The sequence below is a fragment of the Haliotis asinina genome, chromosome 13 (assembly GCF_037392515.1).
Source record: "Haliotis asinina isolate JCU_RB_2024 chromosome 13, JCU_Hal_asi_v2, whole genome shotgun sequence".
In the NCBI taxonomy this organism is placed as follows: Eukaryota; Metazoa; Mollusca; class Gastropoda; order Lepetellida; family Haliotidae; genus Haliotis; species Haliotis asinina.
In genome coordinates, this window is record NC_090292.1 from 27,717,829 (window position 1) to 27,739,572 (window position 21,744).

The 21,744-nt window shown below is 41.0% G+C and overlaps 1 protein-coding gene across 1 annotated transcript in view; it reads right to left on the reverse strand.

The window, feature by feature from the left end:
* Positions 1-21,470, reverse strand: part of LOC137259779 (atrial natriuretic peptide receptor 1-like) — a 97,535-nt gene extending 76,065 nt beyond the window's left edge. Inside the window, exons 1-2 of the mRNA XM_067797392.1 lie at positions 20,181-21,470; positions 12,492-13,829 (exon numbers count right to left, since the gene is read on the reverse strand). Of these exons, the coding sequence (XP_067653493.1) occupies positions 12,492-13,173 (682 nt within the window). The 5' untranslated portion in view covers positions 13,174-13,829; positions 20,181-21,470. The remainder of the gene's footprint in view (positions 1-12,491; positions 13,830-20,180) is intronic.
* Positions 21,471-21,744: the final 274 nt, after the last annotated feature.

Consider the following 21,744-nt stretch of genomic DNA (forward strand, 5'->3'; position numbering starts at 1 on the left):
ACACACTTTTGCCCTTAACTAATTAGATGCGTTTTCCGATACGAAGCTCCGGTGAGGCTTGAGATTAGGATGCTTGCGATGAGGTGGCGATGTGATGGGTATCTAGATCTTCTCCAGCCGTTTCCATTTTGTCTGCATGTTTTGGTTATTTTTTTTGGAGTCGAATGCTTCTACGGATTGTTAATGGCTGCTCGGATAACAAGATTGTGATATCATCTTACATTAACACCACTGCAGCTGTAGTTGGACCTGTGCCAGTAGACGAGGACGGTCATCCCGTCCAAATGCTCTCAATTTACAAGTACAGACCACGGGGATTTTCTTTTCCGACTATAAAGTGTGTGGATAAGTAACACTGTCGAAAAGCCGTGAAGATACGAGTCAGAAATGATCTTCAGCCGTGAAGATACGATTCAGAAATGATCTTCAGCCGTGAAGATACGAGTCAGAAATGATCTTCAGCCGTGAAGATACGAGTCAGATATGATCTTCAGCCGTGAAGATACGAGTCAGAAATGATCTTCAGCCGTGAAGATACGAGTCAGAAATGATCTTCATGACTCATTCTGGTCACATAAGACAATTAACTCTCACGGGTGGTATGGCTCGCTGACTTTGTTGAAACATGTTAGCGTATACCAGTTACGAAGATCGATGCTCATGATGTCAGTCGGGGGATTGTCTGGTCCAGATCGCCACCATGTAACTGGAATATTGCTGAGTGTTAAACCACAAACACACAATATAGTCAACAACATCTGCCATCAACACCATCTGCCATCTTCCTACCAACTGTCTGTGTGAAATGCACGTGTTCTCCCTAAACTCCTTCTAAAGTAAGTTACCAAGCAACACACAGAAAAGGAAATACCAGCCAGAATGAATGGCCACAATGTCATCTTATCATTATGATTGTAACAAATAAACCCGTTTAAATTGAAAACGAACCCAAGGGTGAGAGAACCTAACCCAACCCAACCCAGAGATTCAGAACCAAGAGAAATATAGGCTTGCTTCAGGGCTGCAGGGGGAGTTAGCCTGTGAGAAAGCTGGCATGGTTCAAGGGCTGTGAGACAGGCTGTGAGTCTGCGAACACTGAAAGGTTGAGTGGAAGACCGAGACCTTATGTTGTTTTTACACCTACTCCAGCTAAAAATGACCAAATGCAATTCACCAATGCGGTGACTCTCGCAGTCTGTATTTTATATGAAATAAGCAGGCATAGAAATATTCACTATAAATATCACCACACCTTGCAAATACTTCATACGTTCATATCTATTCTAAAAGCGGAATAAACATATTAATATGTTGTAGCTGAGTATTCTGAAGTATTCTACAGACATAAACAATGTGGGAAATAAAGATATGAGAGGGAAGTATGACTCATCAGATGAGGTAGGCGTGTCAGAACATTTCACCTATTGAAATAAGATTATCGTGCCAACAACAAGTACGCGAGTGGTTGTATATATTCAGTATTTAACGTAGGGGTTTGGGATAACCATACATTACTGGAGATATCAGCTCTATATCCTTGTTGATTGCAGAGGGTCGCTAATTGCCCTACCTCGTTACAGTGACCGGGGTACATTGTGGGTGGCGTTGGATGTGGAGGCTGATGAGGATTTTTATTTTTATGGAGTAGCATCTACAATGTGAATAACTCCCCCCACCCACACATTCACGCACTCCACACACAAAGCTGATGTACAAATTAAGTGACCCCACTATTTGTCATGTACAAAATCACAAAATCAATGGTCCCCTTCCAGATCATGTAACAAAATTGGTTAAACCCCCCACCTCCCTAAAACAAAATGGGTGGCGACCCCACCCCACCTTAAATTCATTACCACCCATAGCCATAAATTATGAACTGTCCCTTATAAAACTATTCATTCATTACGTTTTCTAAACTGTCATTAAACCGTGGATCTGTGAGGACGCATTGCTATCGTACCCAGTACAATTCACCCCCACTCTACAACGTTCTTCTGAATGGTCTGCACGATTTATTCTGCTTTATTTACAAACTTTGAGAGTCTATGAAACATCCATCAGCTTGCGACAAATTCTAGACAGTCGGTCGAAAGGGGCGGAAGATAAATATATGTAAAGGTGATTGAGGCAGAGTTTATTGCATGGGGGTTGCAATGTTTTCTTACTTCCAAAGTTTAATTCCAAATGGCTTTTAACTTGGCTTTCCCATATCCGTTGCCAATGGCAGAACAGCATTTCTTTCCAGATGTTACCTAAAAGGGATAATCTCTACAGATCTCACTTCTAAGGATAAGTACAAAGTCTTCTGTCTTTAATAAGATCATTTATTTTGCCGACACAGTTATTTACCAGATGCTGTTTCTTCGGAGTTCTACTTTTATAGACGGAATTCATTACTTGAATCTAGTTTCAAGATAAATATATATGTCCAGGTCAGTATTTGAATGTTGGCTTTAGATCCTACGTGTTTTTTTCAACTAATGGCCCATGTGTGGTCAGGCAGTCAACTCTATTCTCTGGAACAAGACATCAGTAAATAACGTTTTAATTGATAAGCGACCCTTGAAGATCTGGGTAAGAAGTGATCTTCAGTAACCAGTAGGAGTAATAAGTCGCTTTCTGTGAACTTGCTGAATTTCTTTTTCAAATTTAATAGGCTTTCAGCAACACATGCTTGCTATAAAAGGCAACTATGCTTGTCGAGAGAGGCGAATAACAGGATCGGGTCGTCAGGTTTGCTGACTTGGTTTGCCCATTTTGTTGATCACTTGATTGTTTGGTCCAGAAAACTAAAAGGAGGCGATCAAAGGTAGTAGATGCATTGATGGATCAATATTTGAAATAAATAAATAAATAAATAAATAAATAAATAAATAAATAAATAAATAAATAAATAAATAAATAAATAAATAAATAAATAAATAAATAAATAAATAAATAAATAAATCTGTGTGTGTGTGTGTGTGTGTGTGTGTGTGTGTGTGTGTGTGTGTGTGTGTGTGTGTGTGTGTGTGTGTGTGTGTGTGTGTGTGTGTGTGTGTGTGTGTGTAAGCTGTATTACCATTGTTACAATGGAAAAAGTACGATCCGGTGTAAAATTTAGAAATTGTTATGTATATACGCTTTGTACCAATGAAGGTGATTCACGAGAACAAGAATCTGTTCTGTTCCATGGCACCTCGTACCTCTTGCCACAGTTTCTGGCAGAGCAATAAGTAGCCAATTTATCGACAGAAGTCTTAACGAAAGTGTTTCATACCTTCTAGGGGAGAATCCATTAACGGATTATATGGATTATCCTGATCATTAAGTCTGTTCAAGTTCACGTGCTCTTGATTGAGACATGATGCACACATCCCGATGTTGAAGCGGGAGTGAGTATTGTTTTACGCCGCGTGGAGAATGGAACCGAGACTTTGGCGTGATGACCGGACGCTTTAACAACTAGACTACCCCACCACCCCGTGCAACGTTATGAATGGAACATATACGATTTGATGAATGACATGGACACTCCATGGGCAAATGAGCGGCGCACTTAATCTTGCCATAATGATTCTCCCCGGGAGTAATAGCTACCGACGATTCCGGAATCGGTAGGGAAAAATAGATTCATAAGATGATGGAAATGCAGTTATTGCTGTCTTTTTAAGAACATAGCATGTTCTCAGCGTAGTTGAAACTGGGATATTGATAGCCAGAAATATACTTCACTGGAAGCGCCAAGAGAAAAAAAAGTCAGCTCTTGAAAACCCTCAAGACAAGAAAAATACACTTCACACACTCATGGCAAATTTGGATGTACAAAGTCGTGTTGGAATCACTGACTTAATCAGATTAAAGTGCGATTTTTTTAAACCAGCCCGTTGTAATTCTGAGTGCATATGCACTAGGTCGCCAATCCTGTTAACGTAACATGGATCAAACCTTGCACAATGACCAGTTGAAACACGCAGCTTGATTTTATGCTTCAACAATTTCACATTTAATAACTTAAGATAATTTATTTCATTTACCAAAACGCGACCGACGTGGATTAGATAGATGTGTTGGACATGTATGAATGTAAAATAAATGAATATCAACACAAATATCTCAATAAAACTTAAAACGTTGTCTCCCCGATGGAACTTGCTTTAAAAAAGTGTCCTGATTTAATCTAATTGGTTGCCGATAAATGTAAGATCTGACGACGGGTGCTGATAACATTCTTAGATGATAACATTCTAATGATATTATTGATATATTTCTACATGTTTTTACCTTTCAAAGACACGTTTCAGAAAAATCAAACATGACATCTAAGGTCTTAATCAGCATGGCTAACGTGTTGAAACCAAGCGCAGACACAGTGTCTGTGCTGGTGGCCATCTGTGCGGAAAACTGTAACTGTCAAAGAGCACGACCCGGCGAACCATCCAGAGGATGAAATTTCAATTATACTGCACCAGAAGATATCTTTGATCATCGTATTGGTATAAAGCTCCACTGAGAGTCAGAGGAGGGCGTTGTGCATAGCCGATGGAGTTGTCCCGTTGGTGACATCCCTGATGCAAAGGTTAACGTTGGTCATGTTGACAAGCCGTACGACCTCGGTACCAAAGACCTTGGTGTGGCTGACAGCATGGAATTCCCACCATACTGGTGCAATTTTCGTAATTAATTATTTTTGGGGAACTGACATACTCCCTTCGCGTCATCCGACTGATGACATCCTCACCCTGTCAGCCTGCTTCCAAGGTTACCGTTTTTGGTCATATTAAGAAGACGTACTTGTTAGGAACACGCAAAACCTCGGAACCAAAGGTCCCGTCATGGCACCAGGATATGGAGAATCTAGAATGGTGCAACGTATGTAATTTTAGCAAAATTGGACCACGTTATGCGCCTCAGTTATAATTATGCGTCATCGTGTCAACTCTCTACCAAGGTTCATGTCTTTGGTCAGGTGAACAAGGCTCAGTACCTCTGATCGGAAGGGTTGGCCATATACAACACTTTCTTTTGCAAGCTAATTCACGATTGTGTTATAATGGATTCTACCAAATCTTTGAAGGGGATTTGCTTTTCTCATGGTTTCTACCAGACGGGAAGGAAAACCTCTATCATCAGTACTTGATAGTAATAATAGTAATAACATGCCGGGATCAGAAAAAAACAGAAAGATCTTTGGATGTGGGACAGGGTCTCATCGCCTGTGTTTACCGTGCCGTGTTCATGTTTGGGTTCCCATTCTATAGTTAATAGTAACGATACGAATAATACAAGTACCCGAGAGATTATAAACTGGGTGTCGATTCAAACATCATGCATAGATTTTGAGATATTTCGTTTTTGTTTATTCCTAAAATGATTAGGATCGTTTCGTCATGATACCGGGTTTCGGTTTCATAGAAAATACGATAATATAATGATTACAACAAAAAGGCGCAAAATAGTAATTATAACTCATAGTTTCCTTGGACCAGTACCACAACGTGATCACAGCGATACGACACTGTGCTGTCCTTCAGGCGAAATACATGAGCAGAATGAATTATGATCATAAAAAAATGTATGATCATTCTGGAATTCAATGCATCGATTTATTATTGAGAGAAGTGGACCAGTTGTGGAATTGAAATCTAAAGAATTTATTGTATCCGGAATGGATCCTTTTCATTAAGAAGACATGACCGTCAGTGAAATTGGTGTTTACGATATGACAATGAAGGATCCTGACATCTGATACAGAGGCGGCTCTAGTGGTTAGGCTTTCGAACGGAGAGCTGAAGATCTGGGGTTCGATTCCAGGCCGCGTCATACGAAAAGGTGTTAAAATATGGTACTTGTTGGTTCCTGCCTTGTGTTCAGCATCAATGGGTACAAGAAGGATTGTCGACTTGGTGTCAGTATAATGCTGACCTCGCAATGAACTAGCACTATAAACCCAGTTTAAGTTTGAGCTAGTACAAACAGCACTTAGTGACTACCACCCACATCTTTCGTAAACAGGTTCAATGAAATCATTGTAAAACAAATTAAGATCGCTAAGGATGCCAGATCTTGGTGCTATCCATTGTATCTGGAACAGACAAAGGCGAATTCCTCATAACATTGCTCTACTCAAATGAATGCTTGCCCTTTCACATTGCCACGAAACGCGTTCAGCCACAACACACCAGTAATTTCTGTAAGTGTCAAAAACGTCGAATACCGTTAGAATTCTGTTTAATCGTTTAGATCGTGTCCTGTAAAATCGATATTCGACTGAGCCATGACGTTAATCCAATGATGCTGGAAGACATATCAATTTCATCGGCTGATATAATTATAAAAGTAATTGAGTTTGGTTGTTCGGTGCGTTTTGAAGGTTAACTTGAGTAACAGTCTGCCTGAAGCTCATCACGACCCAAATACATTATGTAATTCGACGCAACGCATGACGGGCTAACATGCCGCTGAAAATCGCACCATATTTGTAGTGGTGTGCAGGGAGTTGATATGAGACGAAATAGGGTTTAACGTACTTAAGAATATTTCGCTCATATGGCGACGCCCATGCGTGCGCATCTGTGGCTGCTTGTACTAGCCCAGACTTACGCTGGTTTAATAGAGCCAACACACTGAGATACCATGCCGCTTTTAAGCATGAACACATCACTCAGACACATCATACTGAGTTGGAACCGACCAGACCTTGTCGTACTCATTAATGCACCAGGCAAAGACCAACAAGTACCATTTTTAACGTCGATTGGTATGACGTGACCGGGGATCGAACCCGGACCCTTCCGTTCTCCTGGCCGACGTTCATGGAAGCATGCGTGAATGAATATTCAAGAGTGTTCTTACGGGTAACGGGACATCGAGGTGTGGAGAGGAGTGAAGATGAGGTTTACGTTTACAGATAATATGATTGTAAATTCGTAAAGTATGGCTTACAGTAGCGTGTTTGTGTGTATGTATTGAGACAAAATTTGTTGGATGATGTAAGCTATGGTTCAGGATCGAAGTATAGATGTAATTCATTCTGTCTCGTGCGAGTGTGTGCGTGCGCGTGTCCGTGTAAAGAGACATGCTGCTAAATAAGTTTAGACATGGCGTACTGTTCCCTATAGAATAAGAAGAAATATGATCTGAGTAAACTTAACCTCAGTACTTTCCGTTACACTCCACAACTGAGTCTAACAAAAGCTTAAGGGAGGTCGCGTCAGGTAACCTTGATTGACCAATCAGAACGCAGCTTACCAAACCCCGAAAGTGGACATGCGCACATACCTTTTGAACTTTTTATCTCGAAAAGGTTCGTACCCGAAAGATTCCGAATGCTATTTAGCGTACGCTAGCTTCCGGGTGACAACGGTGTGTAAACAGTCGCTGAAAGTAATGTTTTTGCAATATTCAAGGATGTCATCTTGCGGAAATATTACCTAATGGTAACCATGTCAACAGAAACCCAAATCGTATTTACTGCAGGTCAAATAACTGTGTTATATGCGGATTTTTGTTTGTGGAGAGATCTGTGTCAGTGACCTGAATATTTTGAAAGTCCCTCCGATCCCTAAAAAGTAGCCGTTGTCTGATTGATTAAATCAATGTAACCGTCTTGCGTTTGATTGGACGGTCAGTGGTTGCTCAGAGGTTACCTGACACGACCTTCTAGGTTTTGTTAGACTCAGTGGTGGCGTGTTACGAAGTACACTGAGACTAAGTTTACTTAGACTGTATGCTTGGGTGTCCGTGATGACTTACTACTCTATAGCCTGTTAATCTCCATAAGATACAGGGACGCCGGGGTACTAGACTAACAGCTAGTCTGTGAAATGAACATATTTTACCGAAAAAACATTCATACTGAAAAAAAAATAATATAATGAAATGGAGCCCTGAGACTTTCTTCATTTTCAGAAAATGGAAAGCTATGGAAATCTAACCTTGCCACATTTTCTAGGCTTGCGTGGGCTTTCTTGGATATTTCTACTTCAGGGTCTGTACGACAGACTACCGGGGTACCTTAGTGGTTACAGTATTCGCACGAGACGCCGAACACCCGGGTTTCGATTCCGAATTCGGGTACAATTTATTAAGTCCATTTCTGGTGTTCCCCTCCGTGACGTTGCTGGGATATTGCAAAAAGCGGCATAAAACCAAACAGACTCACTCCATAGGATACAAGTGGGAACATGAGTACCTGATGTAAAAATACAGCAGCCCAAACTCAGATACATCAACGATGACTCAAGCCTCAAAGAAGCACCATAAATCTTGGCGTCTCAATAAGACTGTCGACTCGACCACATAATGTTTCATTTCTTACGAACATTATAAATAAAAGTATGTTCATAAGTATCCAGACTATAAAAATCATTAGGTCATAGTTTGACCAATGCAATTTGACCTAGCTTTCAAAAATCTAGCCCATGGAGGAAAAACAGTTTGCCCCATGGGCGAGAATGTTTACTGTTGCTCAACATATATGTTTTCTTACGAGAGAGCGATTTTGGGGTTTTTTTTTGAAAAATAAAACTCTTTTGTCATCCTTAGCATAAATTCATGACAACAGCCTCTTTAGTTTTGTCCCTTGGCAGAAAGTGGTCACAGTGGGGAGAGTTTCTCGACTTATGGGTGTCCAGAATTATGAGGTGTTATAGTTCGAATGAATACTGTTTTACGACACATTCGACAACTATTCGACATTATATTAAGACAGAAATAAATATGTTAACTATTCGGGCATGCTGGCCAAGACGTTTATATCGCGATACTTCGAATCCACTGTACAAAATGCTTCAACCTGCAAACTTAAGTCCGAAATCTTGGGATTAGTCCCAAACGTCCCCGAACGCACTTCACGAGCGAAACTTTCCCTATATTAAAGTGAACACTGTATTCACTTGATAGATAATGTAGGTGAGACGTTTTGGGTCGAGTCGACCAATATAATATGCTATGAAACTGTCTTTCAAAACTATTTCATGTCCCTAATACAGTCACACCTGGATACTGGATACCCCTGGATAAACCGCCAAACAGTTTGTATCACTTTTTATATAATTTTCTAGGTATACCACCATGAGTTACCAAAACGGATTTCCTCTCACTATAATTCCCTGGATGTACCGCTCTTGGATATACCGCCAAACTGGATATACCGATATGAGTTGCCAGAACAGATTTCCTCTCACTATAATTCCCTGGATATACCGCTCTTGGATATACCGCCAAACTGGATATACCGACATGAGTTGCCAGAACAGATTTCCTCTCACTATAATTCCCTGGATATACCGCTCTTGGATATACCGCCAAACTGGATATACCGACATGAGTTGCCAGAACAGATTTCCTCTCACTATAATTCCCTGGATATACCGCTCTTGGATATACCGCCAAACTGGATATACCGACATGAGTTGCCAGAACAGATTTCCTCTTTATATTATTCCCTGGATATACCGCTCTTGGATATACCGCCAAACTGGATATACCGATATGAGTTGCCAGAACAGATTTCCTCTTTATATTATTCCCTGGATATACCGCTCTTGGATATACCGCCAAACTGGATATACCGATATGAGTTGCCAGAACAGATTTCCTCTTTATATTATTCCCTGGATATACCGCTCTTGGATATACCGCCAAACTGGATATACCGATATGAGTTGCCAGAACAGATTTCCTCTCACTATAATTCCCTGGATATACCGCTCTTGGATATACCGCCAAACTGAATATACGGACATGAGTTGCCAGAACAGATTTCCTCTTTATATTATTCCCAGGATATACCGCTCTTGGATATACCGCCAAACTGGATATACCGATATGAGTTGCCAGAACAGATTTCCTCTTTATATTATTCCCAGGATATACGTATACCGCTCTTGGATATACCGCCAAACTGGATATACCGATATGAGTTGCCAGAGCAGATTTCCTCTCACTATAATTCCCTGGATGTACCGCTCTTGGATATACCGCCAAACTGGATATACCGATATGAGTTGCCAGAACAGATTTCCTCTCACTATAATTCCCAGGATATACCGCTCTTGGATATACCGCCAAACTGGATATACCGATATGAGTTGCCAGAGCAGATTTCCTCTCACTATAATTCCCTGGATGTACCGCTCTTGGATATACCGCCAAACTGGATATACCGACATGAGTTGCCAGAACAGATTTCCTCTTTATATTATTCCCTGGATATACCGCTCTTGGATATACCGCCAAACTGGATATACCGATATGAGTTGCCAGAACAGATTTCCTCTCACTATAATTCCCTGGATATACCGCTCTTGGATATACCGCCAAACTGAATATACGGACATGAGTTGCCAGAACAGATTTCCTCTTTATATTATTCCCAGGATATACCGCTCTTGGATATACCGCCAAACTGGATATACCGATATGAGTTGCCAGAACAGATTTCCTCTTTATATTATTCCCAGGATATACGTATACCGCTCTTGGATATACCGCCAAACTGGATATACCGCCATGAGTTGCCAGAACAGATTTCCTCTTGACATTTTTCCCTGGATATACCGCTCTTGGATATACCGCCAAACTGGATATACCGATATGAGTTGCCAGAACAGATTTCCTCTTTATATTATTCCCTGGATATACCGCTCTTGGATATACCGCCAAACTGAATATACGGACATGAGTTGCCAGAACAGATTTCCTCTTTATATTATTCCCAGGATATACCGCTCTTGGATATACCGCCAAACTGGATATACCGATATGAGTTGCCAGAACAGATTTCCTCTCACTATAATTCCCTGGATATACCGCTCTTGGATATACCGCCAATCTGGATATACCGACATGAGTTGCCAGAACAGATTTCGTCTCTGTATAATTCCCTGATTATACCGCTAAGTTTGATCACCGAATGCCTTGCCTGTTAGAGCAACGCAAAAGTTAATCCCTTATCTATTCGAAATCAGAACAATTTATTTTTTTCAGTACAGCGTGTGTTTATTTTTTTAATTTTTTTTTCCTTTTCTAAAAGACACGTACATGGTTTCATATTTAGAAATAGAATAATCCTTTTACTATCAAAACAGCATTGTTTAAACTGAAGTGATGTTAATTGGTGTAGTCATTGCTAAGTATGGGGATTTTGTGAGATGATTTCATGTGGTCAAAACAAATACCGCCCCGGATACACCACCAAACTGATGAGTGAGTGAGCTTAGTTTTACGCCGCACTCAGCAATATTCCAGCTATGTAGCGGCGATCTGTAAATAATCGAGTCTGTACCAGACGTCCCAGTGATTAAACATCATGAGCATCGATCTGCGTAATTGGGATGACGTGTCAACCAAGTCAGCGAGCCCGACCACCTGATCCCGTTATTCGCCTCCTACGACAAGCACAGTCGCCGTTTATGGCAAGCATGAGTTGCTGAAGGTCTATTCTACCCCGGACCTTCACGAATCACCACCAACCTGGATATACCGACAAAATGTGTCTGGACGGAGGAAGGCGGCATATGCAGGTTTAACTATGGGTGCACGTTTCAAATAGTTGCAACTTGTGCGTAGAAAAGTGAAACGATTTAATTTTGGCGAGTTGGCATAGCCATTCATGCATAACTTTCTATCGACAAACAGACCCTAAACTGCTCAATATTGCATGAATGTACATTCACAACGCATACTCTCATGAGATCGATATTTCAATCAGTACACTTAACGATGCATGTAGAATTGTTGTAAAGAGTCATAACAATGTTGGCTATAAAAACATCATGGCGTTTCGTACTCTACTGCTATTCAAAACAGATACCATAATGCGTGTAGTAGTTATTTATGTTTCATTTAATGGAAGATATGGCACAGATTATCGAAATTGATATTAAATTATTCTACAATATTATCAAAAGAAATAGTATTACATTTCCCTGTAGGGTTCTATCCCTGGTTGGTATTTCATGAATAATTAACTGTCTGTTCGAATCTGAATACTTTGTTTCCATTAATGTTGAACATCATTCAGTGTTTACCAATATTCATCAGAAGAGATGTGCAAGCACGTTGCTGAATAGACCATACCATCTAAACAATATCAGTTTGATCTAGTGTAACTGAGTGTAGTTTTACCCGCACTCAGCAATATCTAAGCTGTATGGCGGTGGTCTTTAAAATAATCGAGTCTGGACCAGACAATCCAGTGATCAACAACATACGCAACTGGAAACCGACAACATAAGTCAGTGGTGAACCAAGCCATCGAGCCTGCCGGCACGCCTCTTGAAGATCAATATTCTAATACGAACCTTCACAGGTATGTTATTGTGTAAAATCACTGTCAAATTATTGCCACATGTCCAAGTGCTGCACAGTTTCTTATTCAAGTTCTTTTTTTTGGAACCCAAGCAAACCTATCTTCATTTACGCATACTTTTGCAAACGATTCCCTTTCTAGAGACATTGGCGATTTAGCTAAATCAGATTTACGTTGACATTTTAATACTTACTTGAGTTGTCCGCTCCAACTTCCTCTTCTAACATATCACTGATTTTGTGAATTTCGGGCATAAATATATGGAAGCCATAGGACAGTTTATAGTCTTTGCTGTAGGCGACAAATGCCGCCGCAGCCAGAAAACAGAATCTCGGAGCTATATCAGAGTGTCCAGAGCCGTCGTAGATGACCTTGACCTTTTTCCAATGAAACACGTGCAACATATCAATAATTGACGTTGCTAGAGAGTTGAAGGTCGCGCCAACACGGGTCAAGGTTGGATATTCCGCATTTGCCACTGATTTATCGGCACCAAAATCGTGAGCGAAGCCTCCAGGAGATATGATGGGTATGTTCCAGTAGGGGGCGTATCTAGCAACCGGGGCTAAGCTGTAATCACAAACGGGACCGAAGAAAACGTCGGCTTGGTGATGCATATAAAAATCGAATGCTTTTATGGCTGCATCAGCAGAATTGCATTTAGAATCTCCGAAACGAACGCTGAAACGCAGCCCGTGCTGCGCATGCATATGACGTGTTCGAGAAGTGACGTAATCAATTACCGGTCTCACATGCTGTATAGAAAACATGCGTGATTTGCTCGGTGCTATTACTGCAAGTTTTACATGTCTTCTTGCAAAAGCATACTCACAGAACATACATACTAAAAGTAAACCTAAGTATGCCTTGATCATGATTGCAATACACTTCCTATCCAATACTGTATCAACAACTTCAATATTCCGGTTTAGATGTTCTTCACAAAACCCTGTTCTCTATCCAAGGTTTCCGGAGACGATGAACCACCTTGCAGGTAGGAGAAATATAGTATAAGAACTCAGGAACTGTTGATGAATCTCGGAAACGTCTCAGTTAGGATTGTCTAGACGAAGTAAACGTCGCGCGAATTCCTCGAGTCGGCGTTATTCTTTAAGCACGTCTCAGGTGCCGAAGCTTTATTAATCGTCTGGCTGGTGCCCGAAGGTGATCGATTTAGACCAGTATGTGTAGGGATGTCACCAACTTGTATTCTCAGAAGAAAATGAATCCAAAACACCAAGGCATCAAAAAAGCAGTAAATCTTCCCCGTCAGATATTATTGCACGTGTGACGTTTCATTGCATCGTGGCGTTGAAATCAATTGCAAACACAACCGCGACTGCGTTGGTCGGAAGACAATAACCAATGACCAGCTGGTCTCAATGGTGGGGTTTCGCTCGATTATTGATTCTCCTTCGAGTGAAACACTTGACAAGTTGTTGAACTCCTGAATGTTGATTATTGTTCAAGGTGGACGTTAGGCGATCTGTGGATCCGGAATCAAGTATCATATGTCTGAGACCCGGGCACTCTGAAAGGGTTGTACTCAACTTTAATATTTCCATTTCAATTTGGCATCGTTATTATAACACATCTAACACTCTCACCACTCCGCTCGTACCTGAAACTGCTCATTTTTATGCAAACATATTCACGATACAAGCACACATATAACAAAGGCCTGGGTTTTGGTCTTTAATGGTTTACAATGTAACTCATCTGAATACTGGCATTCGTTTATTGAGAAATTATACCTGATTCCCCCACTTCTACTACAGAACTATACACAAGAGGATATGGTTAGCGAGAAATATGAAGTATTATTGTTTATGACCACGCCATATAACGCCCTGGAAACATTTGGCATTCATTTATTGCAAGATTTCATCAGCTCATTATTCAATAGAACTATACACAGGGGAAATAGTTGGACAGGTTATACAAATATTATAATATTGAACAATATTCATTGAAATATAGGTGAACATAAAACGATGTTGTCATATTGCGTTCCGTTTATTACATTGCTGCTTTTACTATATTGGTACTTCATTTCAATTCATTTAGCCGGTTTTTTTATTTTATTTTTTAATTTTTTAATTGTGGGTGGGTGGGTCGTATATTGGGGTCGGGGTCAGTGTGGGGTGTTCGAAGATGATCTGTAGGTACCACACACAGTTCACTCATCTCACCTAAGCGCTGTGTTCGATTCTCCATATGGGTATGTTTACGTCTGTAACTGGTAAATCCTGATTATATTACGGAAATATTTCTCAGCGAGGTAAGGAATGACAATATATTGCTTTGCGCCATACCAGCGATTGTCCTGTTCTCGACTTCTTCAACTCACATCAATAACAAATAACACTGAAGAAGTGAGTGGTTCTATATCGCGTTTAGCAATATTCCACAAATATCACGCTGTGGGACACTACACATTTTACCCATGCGGAGAATCGAACCGGGCTTTCAGCATGACGGGCACACGCTTACACCATTAGGCTAGCCCACGGTCCCGTTTCTGGAGCAAGAAGGAACAATCAGGTGTGTTCTTGGGGTAAAGTCTAAAGTATTGGAGACGGTAAAGGATGGATATATCGAGGGGGTATTAAGAATACTCTTACCAACAATATCCCTTGCTCGGAGAAACGGTCTCGGGTAATCCTATCACACCGACCACACAATAGTCTGAACAAGACAGCCGGAAGTATAATGCTTTTCTGAAGTTACACGACAATTTGCCAGACGCGCTGCCGTGGAGCGGTATGCATACAAAATGCGGCGATTTGTCCAACTGTCAAAACTCCATTTGAAGCAATCTAGTTTCATAGATACTGTCTGTCACCACGTGACGGAGACACATCTCCAGACCACAGTAAGGGAGGCTTTTCACGCCGTCGAGTATGGATCCATCACGTCGTGCCCACGAGCCCACGTTTACAACGACGCTGACAGTATCCACTAGTGTCTTGGTGGACCAATTGGTCTCAAAGAGACACTTCATATGAGAACTGTCCTCCACAAGGAAAGGGCTGGTAAATGACAGTACTCAATCATTCATCTTGATTTAAGTTCCACGGGAGGTCTTAAATCATCGTACTGTCTCGGTGGGCCATTTCCTTTAAGCTGCACTTCTACAAATCCCTGTCACACATATTTTCTTTTTACTTAATTTTTGTGTTTGAATTTTCATAAATTGTTTCACAATACAAAATACGTTATTCCCAAAGGAATCTAAGCATTTTCCATCACTTCTTCATGATTTAATTACAAGCGGAAATAAGTATTTACCACATAATTGTGCATAGTTCAAAATTCGTTCAACAGAAGACGTTAGACGTTGTTTCCATGGTTACTGCTTACTTACGTCGAACCATCGACCGTCGGCGTAGTCGTTCTATCCACAAATCAAAGGACTTTATGTGACGTTATATGAGCAAAATGATGATCCCTTTGTATAATCATATATATATTCATATTTTACGCTGAATAAAGTTTGCTTTACGCCAGTTAGGGGGGGGGGGGGTCTCCTGATTGAAGCGTACGCTCGTCACGTCCACATGTATGCGCTCAATGTGTGAAGCTCATTTCTGGTGTCCCCGCTATTGCTGAAAACGACGGAAAAGCTAACTCATTAAATCATTAACGTAAAGCGGTTTTCCATTTGAATCAATGTGTGTCAGTGCAAGTGAAATGACTGCTTGAGTTGATAACTACCCCACACGTTTACAGTTAATACTACCCGAGAGTACAAATACAGACCTAACAAATGTAGACACCCGGACCTTATGATTGACAAGTGGGCGCTTTAAACATTGAACTACCTCATGACCCGTGGGTGTACAAAACATCTTTAAAATGATACATACCAAACTGGATAGCATCAAGGAGTGACAATGTCAGCATGTCAAATTGATTCGCATGTCATTTATACGAATTCTTGACAATTTACTGCCTAAAGACCATAGTCCGCTATGGCTTCTCTACATTCTCTGTTAATTTTTCGTTCTTTCGTTCCTATCAACAGCTTAAACATAGTTTACAGTCAGTTTCATTTGAACCGATGAGGCTGGGCTGTTGTTCTTGAAACTAAATCTGAAGATCCCCGTCGGGCTGATTTTTCAAAGTACCACGACACGGATTGCATTCTTCAGACGATAAAGCACGAGTAATGATTATTCAGTAAAATAATGTTGAATGATCAGTCACGACAGTCTGAAATCCTCATGGATATGTACAACAGGATATGTATCGATGATAATGAAGATGAGCGTGAGGATGAAGTCCGCTGTTGTACTGGTACAATCACGAAAAATAATTCAGGGTACATCAAAATACGACCACATGGATCCTGATGACCACTTGGTCCATGAAATGGTTCAAACAGAAAATCTCACCTGTGTAACCAACCTCAGGTAATGAGCGTTTGTTGGACAATAATGAACTCTCATGGGATTTGTTCAGATTATTTGTTGATTGTCGTAACGAGAAGTTGGGGCAATTTTCTGGCGCTACCATCGAGTTGGCTGGTTCGTGGTTCAGCTTAAGTCGTGAGAGAAAGCTGATACCGGAGGTAGTGATGAAGATACGATTTCAAGAATATTAAGCGAGTGAGCTCTAGCTTTAGTCCGCTTTCTGATCGTAGTTCGAAGTATAAGAATCGAATTAACCCCCACTGACTTAATCTCTAAAAGAAACATATTATATTTCGGAAATGAGAGCGTTAGCCGGTCGTAGCTACATTAGAGTAATGTGTCTATTCGCTTGAAATGTCAGTTTTGAAAGACAAACGAAATATATATTTTAACACGTCGTAACACTTTGTTCATCATATGGCGCATTAGATAGTCATTTTATCCCAACAAACTAAACTTACCTACTGTGACATGCTATCTCATTTTACTCAAAGTAGGGATAGCCTAGTGGTTAAAGCCTTTGTTGTTCACGCTGGAGACGACGCTGGAGATCCTCTGAGAGGTTCAGCATATGAAACCCGTTTTGGAATACCACACTGTGATATTGATGGACTATTTGCTAAAAGCGGCACAAAACTAACCTTATTCACTATTTGACTCCAGCAAGTCATCCTCAATTCATGTGACACACTTTCCCTTAGTGTATATGTTTGGATGACACTAGCGCATATATAGATCTAAACAATGATAAAACGTACTGATTGATTAAAGTCAATAATACACGTATAACGAAACGATCAATGTTATGCTTACATTGTCTGATTTTGTCCATAAAATTAAACAATATCAGGAGAGACCTGAAAATGATGTTAAGAAACGTTGTAGCGGCTTATTATCGAGATACGACACACGGAAGTGGAGTGAATCACGTTGTCGTCTATTGTTACAAACTGGTGTTAATATCTTACAGCAGAACTACCATTAATTAGATGATTAGCGAGGCACGGGGACAAGACAGTCAGGGTTGAAATCGATTATTATCTTTGTTAGGTGCATTAGAGCAGAACAGATAATGTGATATACAAGAATAAGTGCTTAGGTTCATTGTTTAGTTACTGTGAGTTTCTGAGTATGGTTTCACGCCGCTCAAAATCAGCAAATAGTTATTTTCTCAGCACGTAGCTTGGATAGAGCTGTCCGGGTAGTAAGGATGTGATATTCTGAGAGTTCTTTTACGCCGCTCTAAATCCGCAGATCTCAACCTTTTTCCAAGAAGCCACGGAAGACAGTTCCTAGGGAAGTTGACGATGTAATTTCAGTGAGTGAGTGAGTTTAGTTTTACGCCGCTTTTAGCAATATTCCAGCAATATCACGGTGGGGGACACCAGAAAATGGGCTTCACACATTTTACCCATGTGGGGAATCGAACGCGGGTCTTCGGCGTGACGAGCTAAACAATGTAATTTCAAATTCAGATTGATGATGATTTCTGATACTGTGATAGCGAGAAAGTTTTTACGCCACTCTAAATCGGCAAATTTCAAAAATAAACTTCTTTGCAAGAAGCCATGGAATTCTAATCCTCAGGAAGTTGAAAATGTAGTTGTAAATACACACTGATAATAGTTGTTTCTGATAATGGAATGCTGAGAATGGTTTTACGCTACTTTAGCAACTTCTTTGCAAGAAGCCTTGTAAGAGAGTTCCTAGGGAAGTTGAGAATGTAATTTCAAATAAAGATTGAGGCCTGCCGTTATTGACAATCTGAGAGTGAGTATCGGTTTACGTCGCATTACCAATAACGTAGGGCTATCGCAGTGAGTGAGTTTAGTTTTACGCCGAACTCAGCAACATTCCAGCTATGTGGCGTCGGTCTGTAAATAATCGAGTCTGGACCAGACAATCCAGTGATCAACAACATGAGCATCGATCTGCGCAAATGGGAACCGATGACATGTCCCAACCAAGTCAGCGAGCCTGACCACCCGATCCCGTTAGTCGCCTCTTACGACAAGCATAGTCGCCTTTTATGGCAAGCATGGGTTGCTGAAGGCCTATTCTCCCCCAGGACCTTCACGGGTTGTAGGGCTATCACAAGGGGAGGAGGGAGGGGCGGTGGGGGATGGGGGCAACACAAATTGTCGTTACACTTTCACCTGATGTAGGCAGTCGAACCCGGGTTTCCGGATACCACATTTACCCTGAAGCTCTTTTCAATTATAATTCACTCTGTAATCGTGTATTCAGTATAACATCGTTGCTGGATTCACATTCGTATCACGTGTGTTAATATATTAGGAATAATTTACTGGTCAATTTACAGTCGTGTCTCTTGCGTTACACGCTGGTAGGTTTATATTAATATATTATGCTCTATTCGTTGTTCTGTTTATATTCATATCACTTGCATTTTTACGTTGATGGACTGATATTTATAAATTATGAATTATAAACAGATAGACTTATATTCATATCACACGAACTGCTCTCTGATAGTATACATCCATGTAATGCAGCAAGTTCACTGGTATCTTATCATGTAGGTGACAAGTTAGATGTACTTTTCCAAGCCATGATAGTGCTTAAAACAACTCAAGTATCTACCCTATTTCTATCCAAAGTTTAGGTATCTCGTGTATGCATGCTTGATTGTAAATCATGTATGCTTATAGTGAAGTTGGAATCACATGTAAGCGTAATGCTGGACGGAACACTGAAAATGACATGGAGTATTTGAACCCATGTTCTTATCATACACCGAAAGTCAAGATTAAGAAAAACGCGAGTTCTTGTGGATAGAACGTCTACCTCGTTTAGACCAGGTGAAGGTTCATGGTTCTATTGCAAGGCAAGTTAGATGTTACGAATTGTTTATCTGCCAGTCATATTGCTTTAATGGGATACGACAGGTACTTCCGGGTCAGAGACGGCAATCGGAGTGGAGTATCGGTTTTAAAAGTGGTATGGTTTGGCCCACTATTTCACACACAGGCGAGAACACCCTCTTTCCTCACTCACACATACACTCGTGCTCTCATCACTTCAACACGCAGCCTCTCCTCTCACTCACATACACACACATACACTTTCTGCCTCTCTCTCTCACTCTCTGTCTCACACCTTCTACTCTCTCCTGTCTCACATTCATGCTCTCTCTCTCTCTCACTCACGCGCGCGTGCGTTCTCATAAAATACGCAATCTCGCTCTCACATACGTTTTCTCCTCTCCTTACACTCACACACACGCTCTCTCCGAACTCACATTCATGCTCTCTCTCTCTCATGCCATACTCTCATTAAATGCGTAATCTCGCTCTCACATACACTTTCGCCCCACCGACAAGGCTCTCTCTTTACATACTCTCTCCTCACTCACTCACTCTAAATAAGAGCACTAATACCTCTGCCAAGTTACAGCCCATTTCACCCGAACCCACACTACCATAACCTACGAGTCGTGCACCTACCTTGTTTGGTCCAATCTTGTTTCCACAAATAGCATGTCAGCATCTCAACATACAAATGCAAGTTACATTAACATCACAGAAAGATGATTAGTGCACCTTGAGAGATATCTAGGGCAACTAAGCTCATACAAGATTACCCACAACGGATCAATTCAAAGCTCCGCGAGTACAACGGAAAACATTGATGTTTGGTTAGCAGTTGAAGTCTCCGACGCCGTTGCGGTAACAGGTATACGTGACTCTATAGCATCCCGCAAGGATCATCTGAGACGAGGTATGAAGGTGCTGTTTGTGATTTTGGTCACAGGTCGTTTATTAAAAATACTCTTGCATTCTTAGCGTAACTGCCGAAAGACCTGGATATAACGGCGATTACGTATCCACGTGTATCCACCTCGGTATCCTCGTCTTTCTTCAGACAGTAGTCATACGTTTTAACTCCAGGACGTAATGTTCGAAACATTGGAACTTTGTTGTCTCGTGTCCTTACGATTACGGTCTTTGTCGGTGGATGATCCAATTTCAGAGCATTTATGAAATAAAGGAAGGAATTCCTCTGTCACAGATGTTCCAGGCGTCTTCCCCCAGTGCGTGTAAGACGGGCCGTTGTTGGATTATACGACTTTTAGTTAGTTTGGAATTATCTTTTGTAGCATTAATGTTTCCTCAAGTGTTCCAAGAGCTGCAGTCATTAGGTGTTATATGAGAGCTCCGTCCCGGGGTCATCCGCATTAGAATTTGACTGATTATACAATAAGTCCAAATACAAAGTATTGTTCATGTGCACGGCATTGTAAAAACTTGTGACAATAATTCATCTTAAACGTTCATCAAATGAGTCAGAGGATTTGATACTTCCACTTTAACAGCTCACCACAGACAAATCCACGCCGATTCCTCGCGTATTGTAGATATGAACCCTTCTGGACAGACCACAGTCATGAATCATCGACATAGCATGTCATCAATCACAGATGTCAGCAGTATCAAAACGAACATACATCCACTGGCTACGGAAACATGTTCCTTCGTCAGGGTGTCTTCGAATATGTCCCAAGAAAATTATTCAAACACAAATCCAGGAAGCCTGATGACGGAACGTTTGTTTCAAAACAAGTTCGACAGGCGCTGATCCGTTCATCGCTTTAGGGCGCTTGGCACTGGTAATGCTTAACCTTCCATAGGAGAATGGACCAGTCTATGCGAACGCTTGGACCACTGTTGATGAAATGTGTGATGAGGCATCGTCAACATCGCTGAGCATGCCGGTGTGGAGGTAGCCAACTGTTTGCTGCGGAAGAGGGACTGGGCGACTAAACCCCGTCGGTGGTGGGGATGGATTAGCACAGATCGATGTCACAGCCAACACGTGTTGCTATTCCGATGGGCGTTGCCAGGTTGATGTAATTGCACGTACAGTGATTGCCAGGTCGCTTGTCTTGCGTAATTCTTGTTTATGGACGTTCAAATGGTATTTAGCTCTAGACAGGTTAGTTGTTTATTATTTTTCAGTTTTTGAAGATTTTTGAAATAAGGATTCTGCCTCTTAAAACTGCATACATCA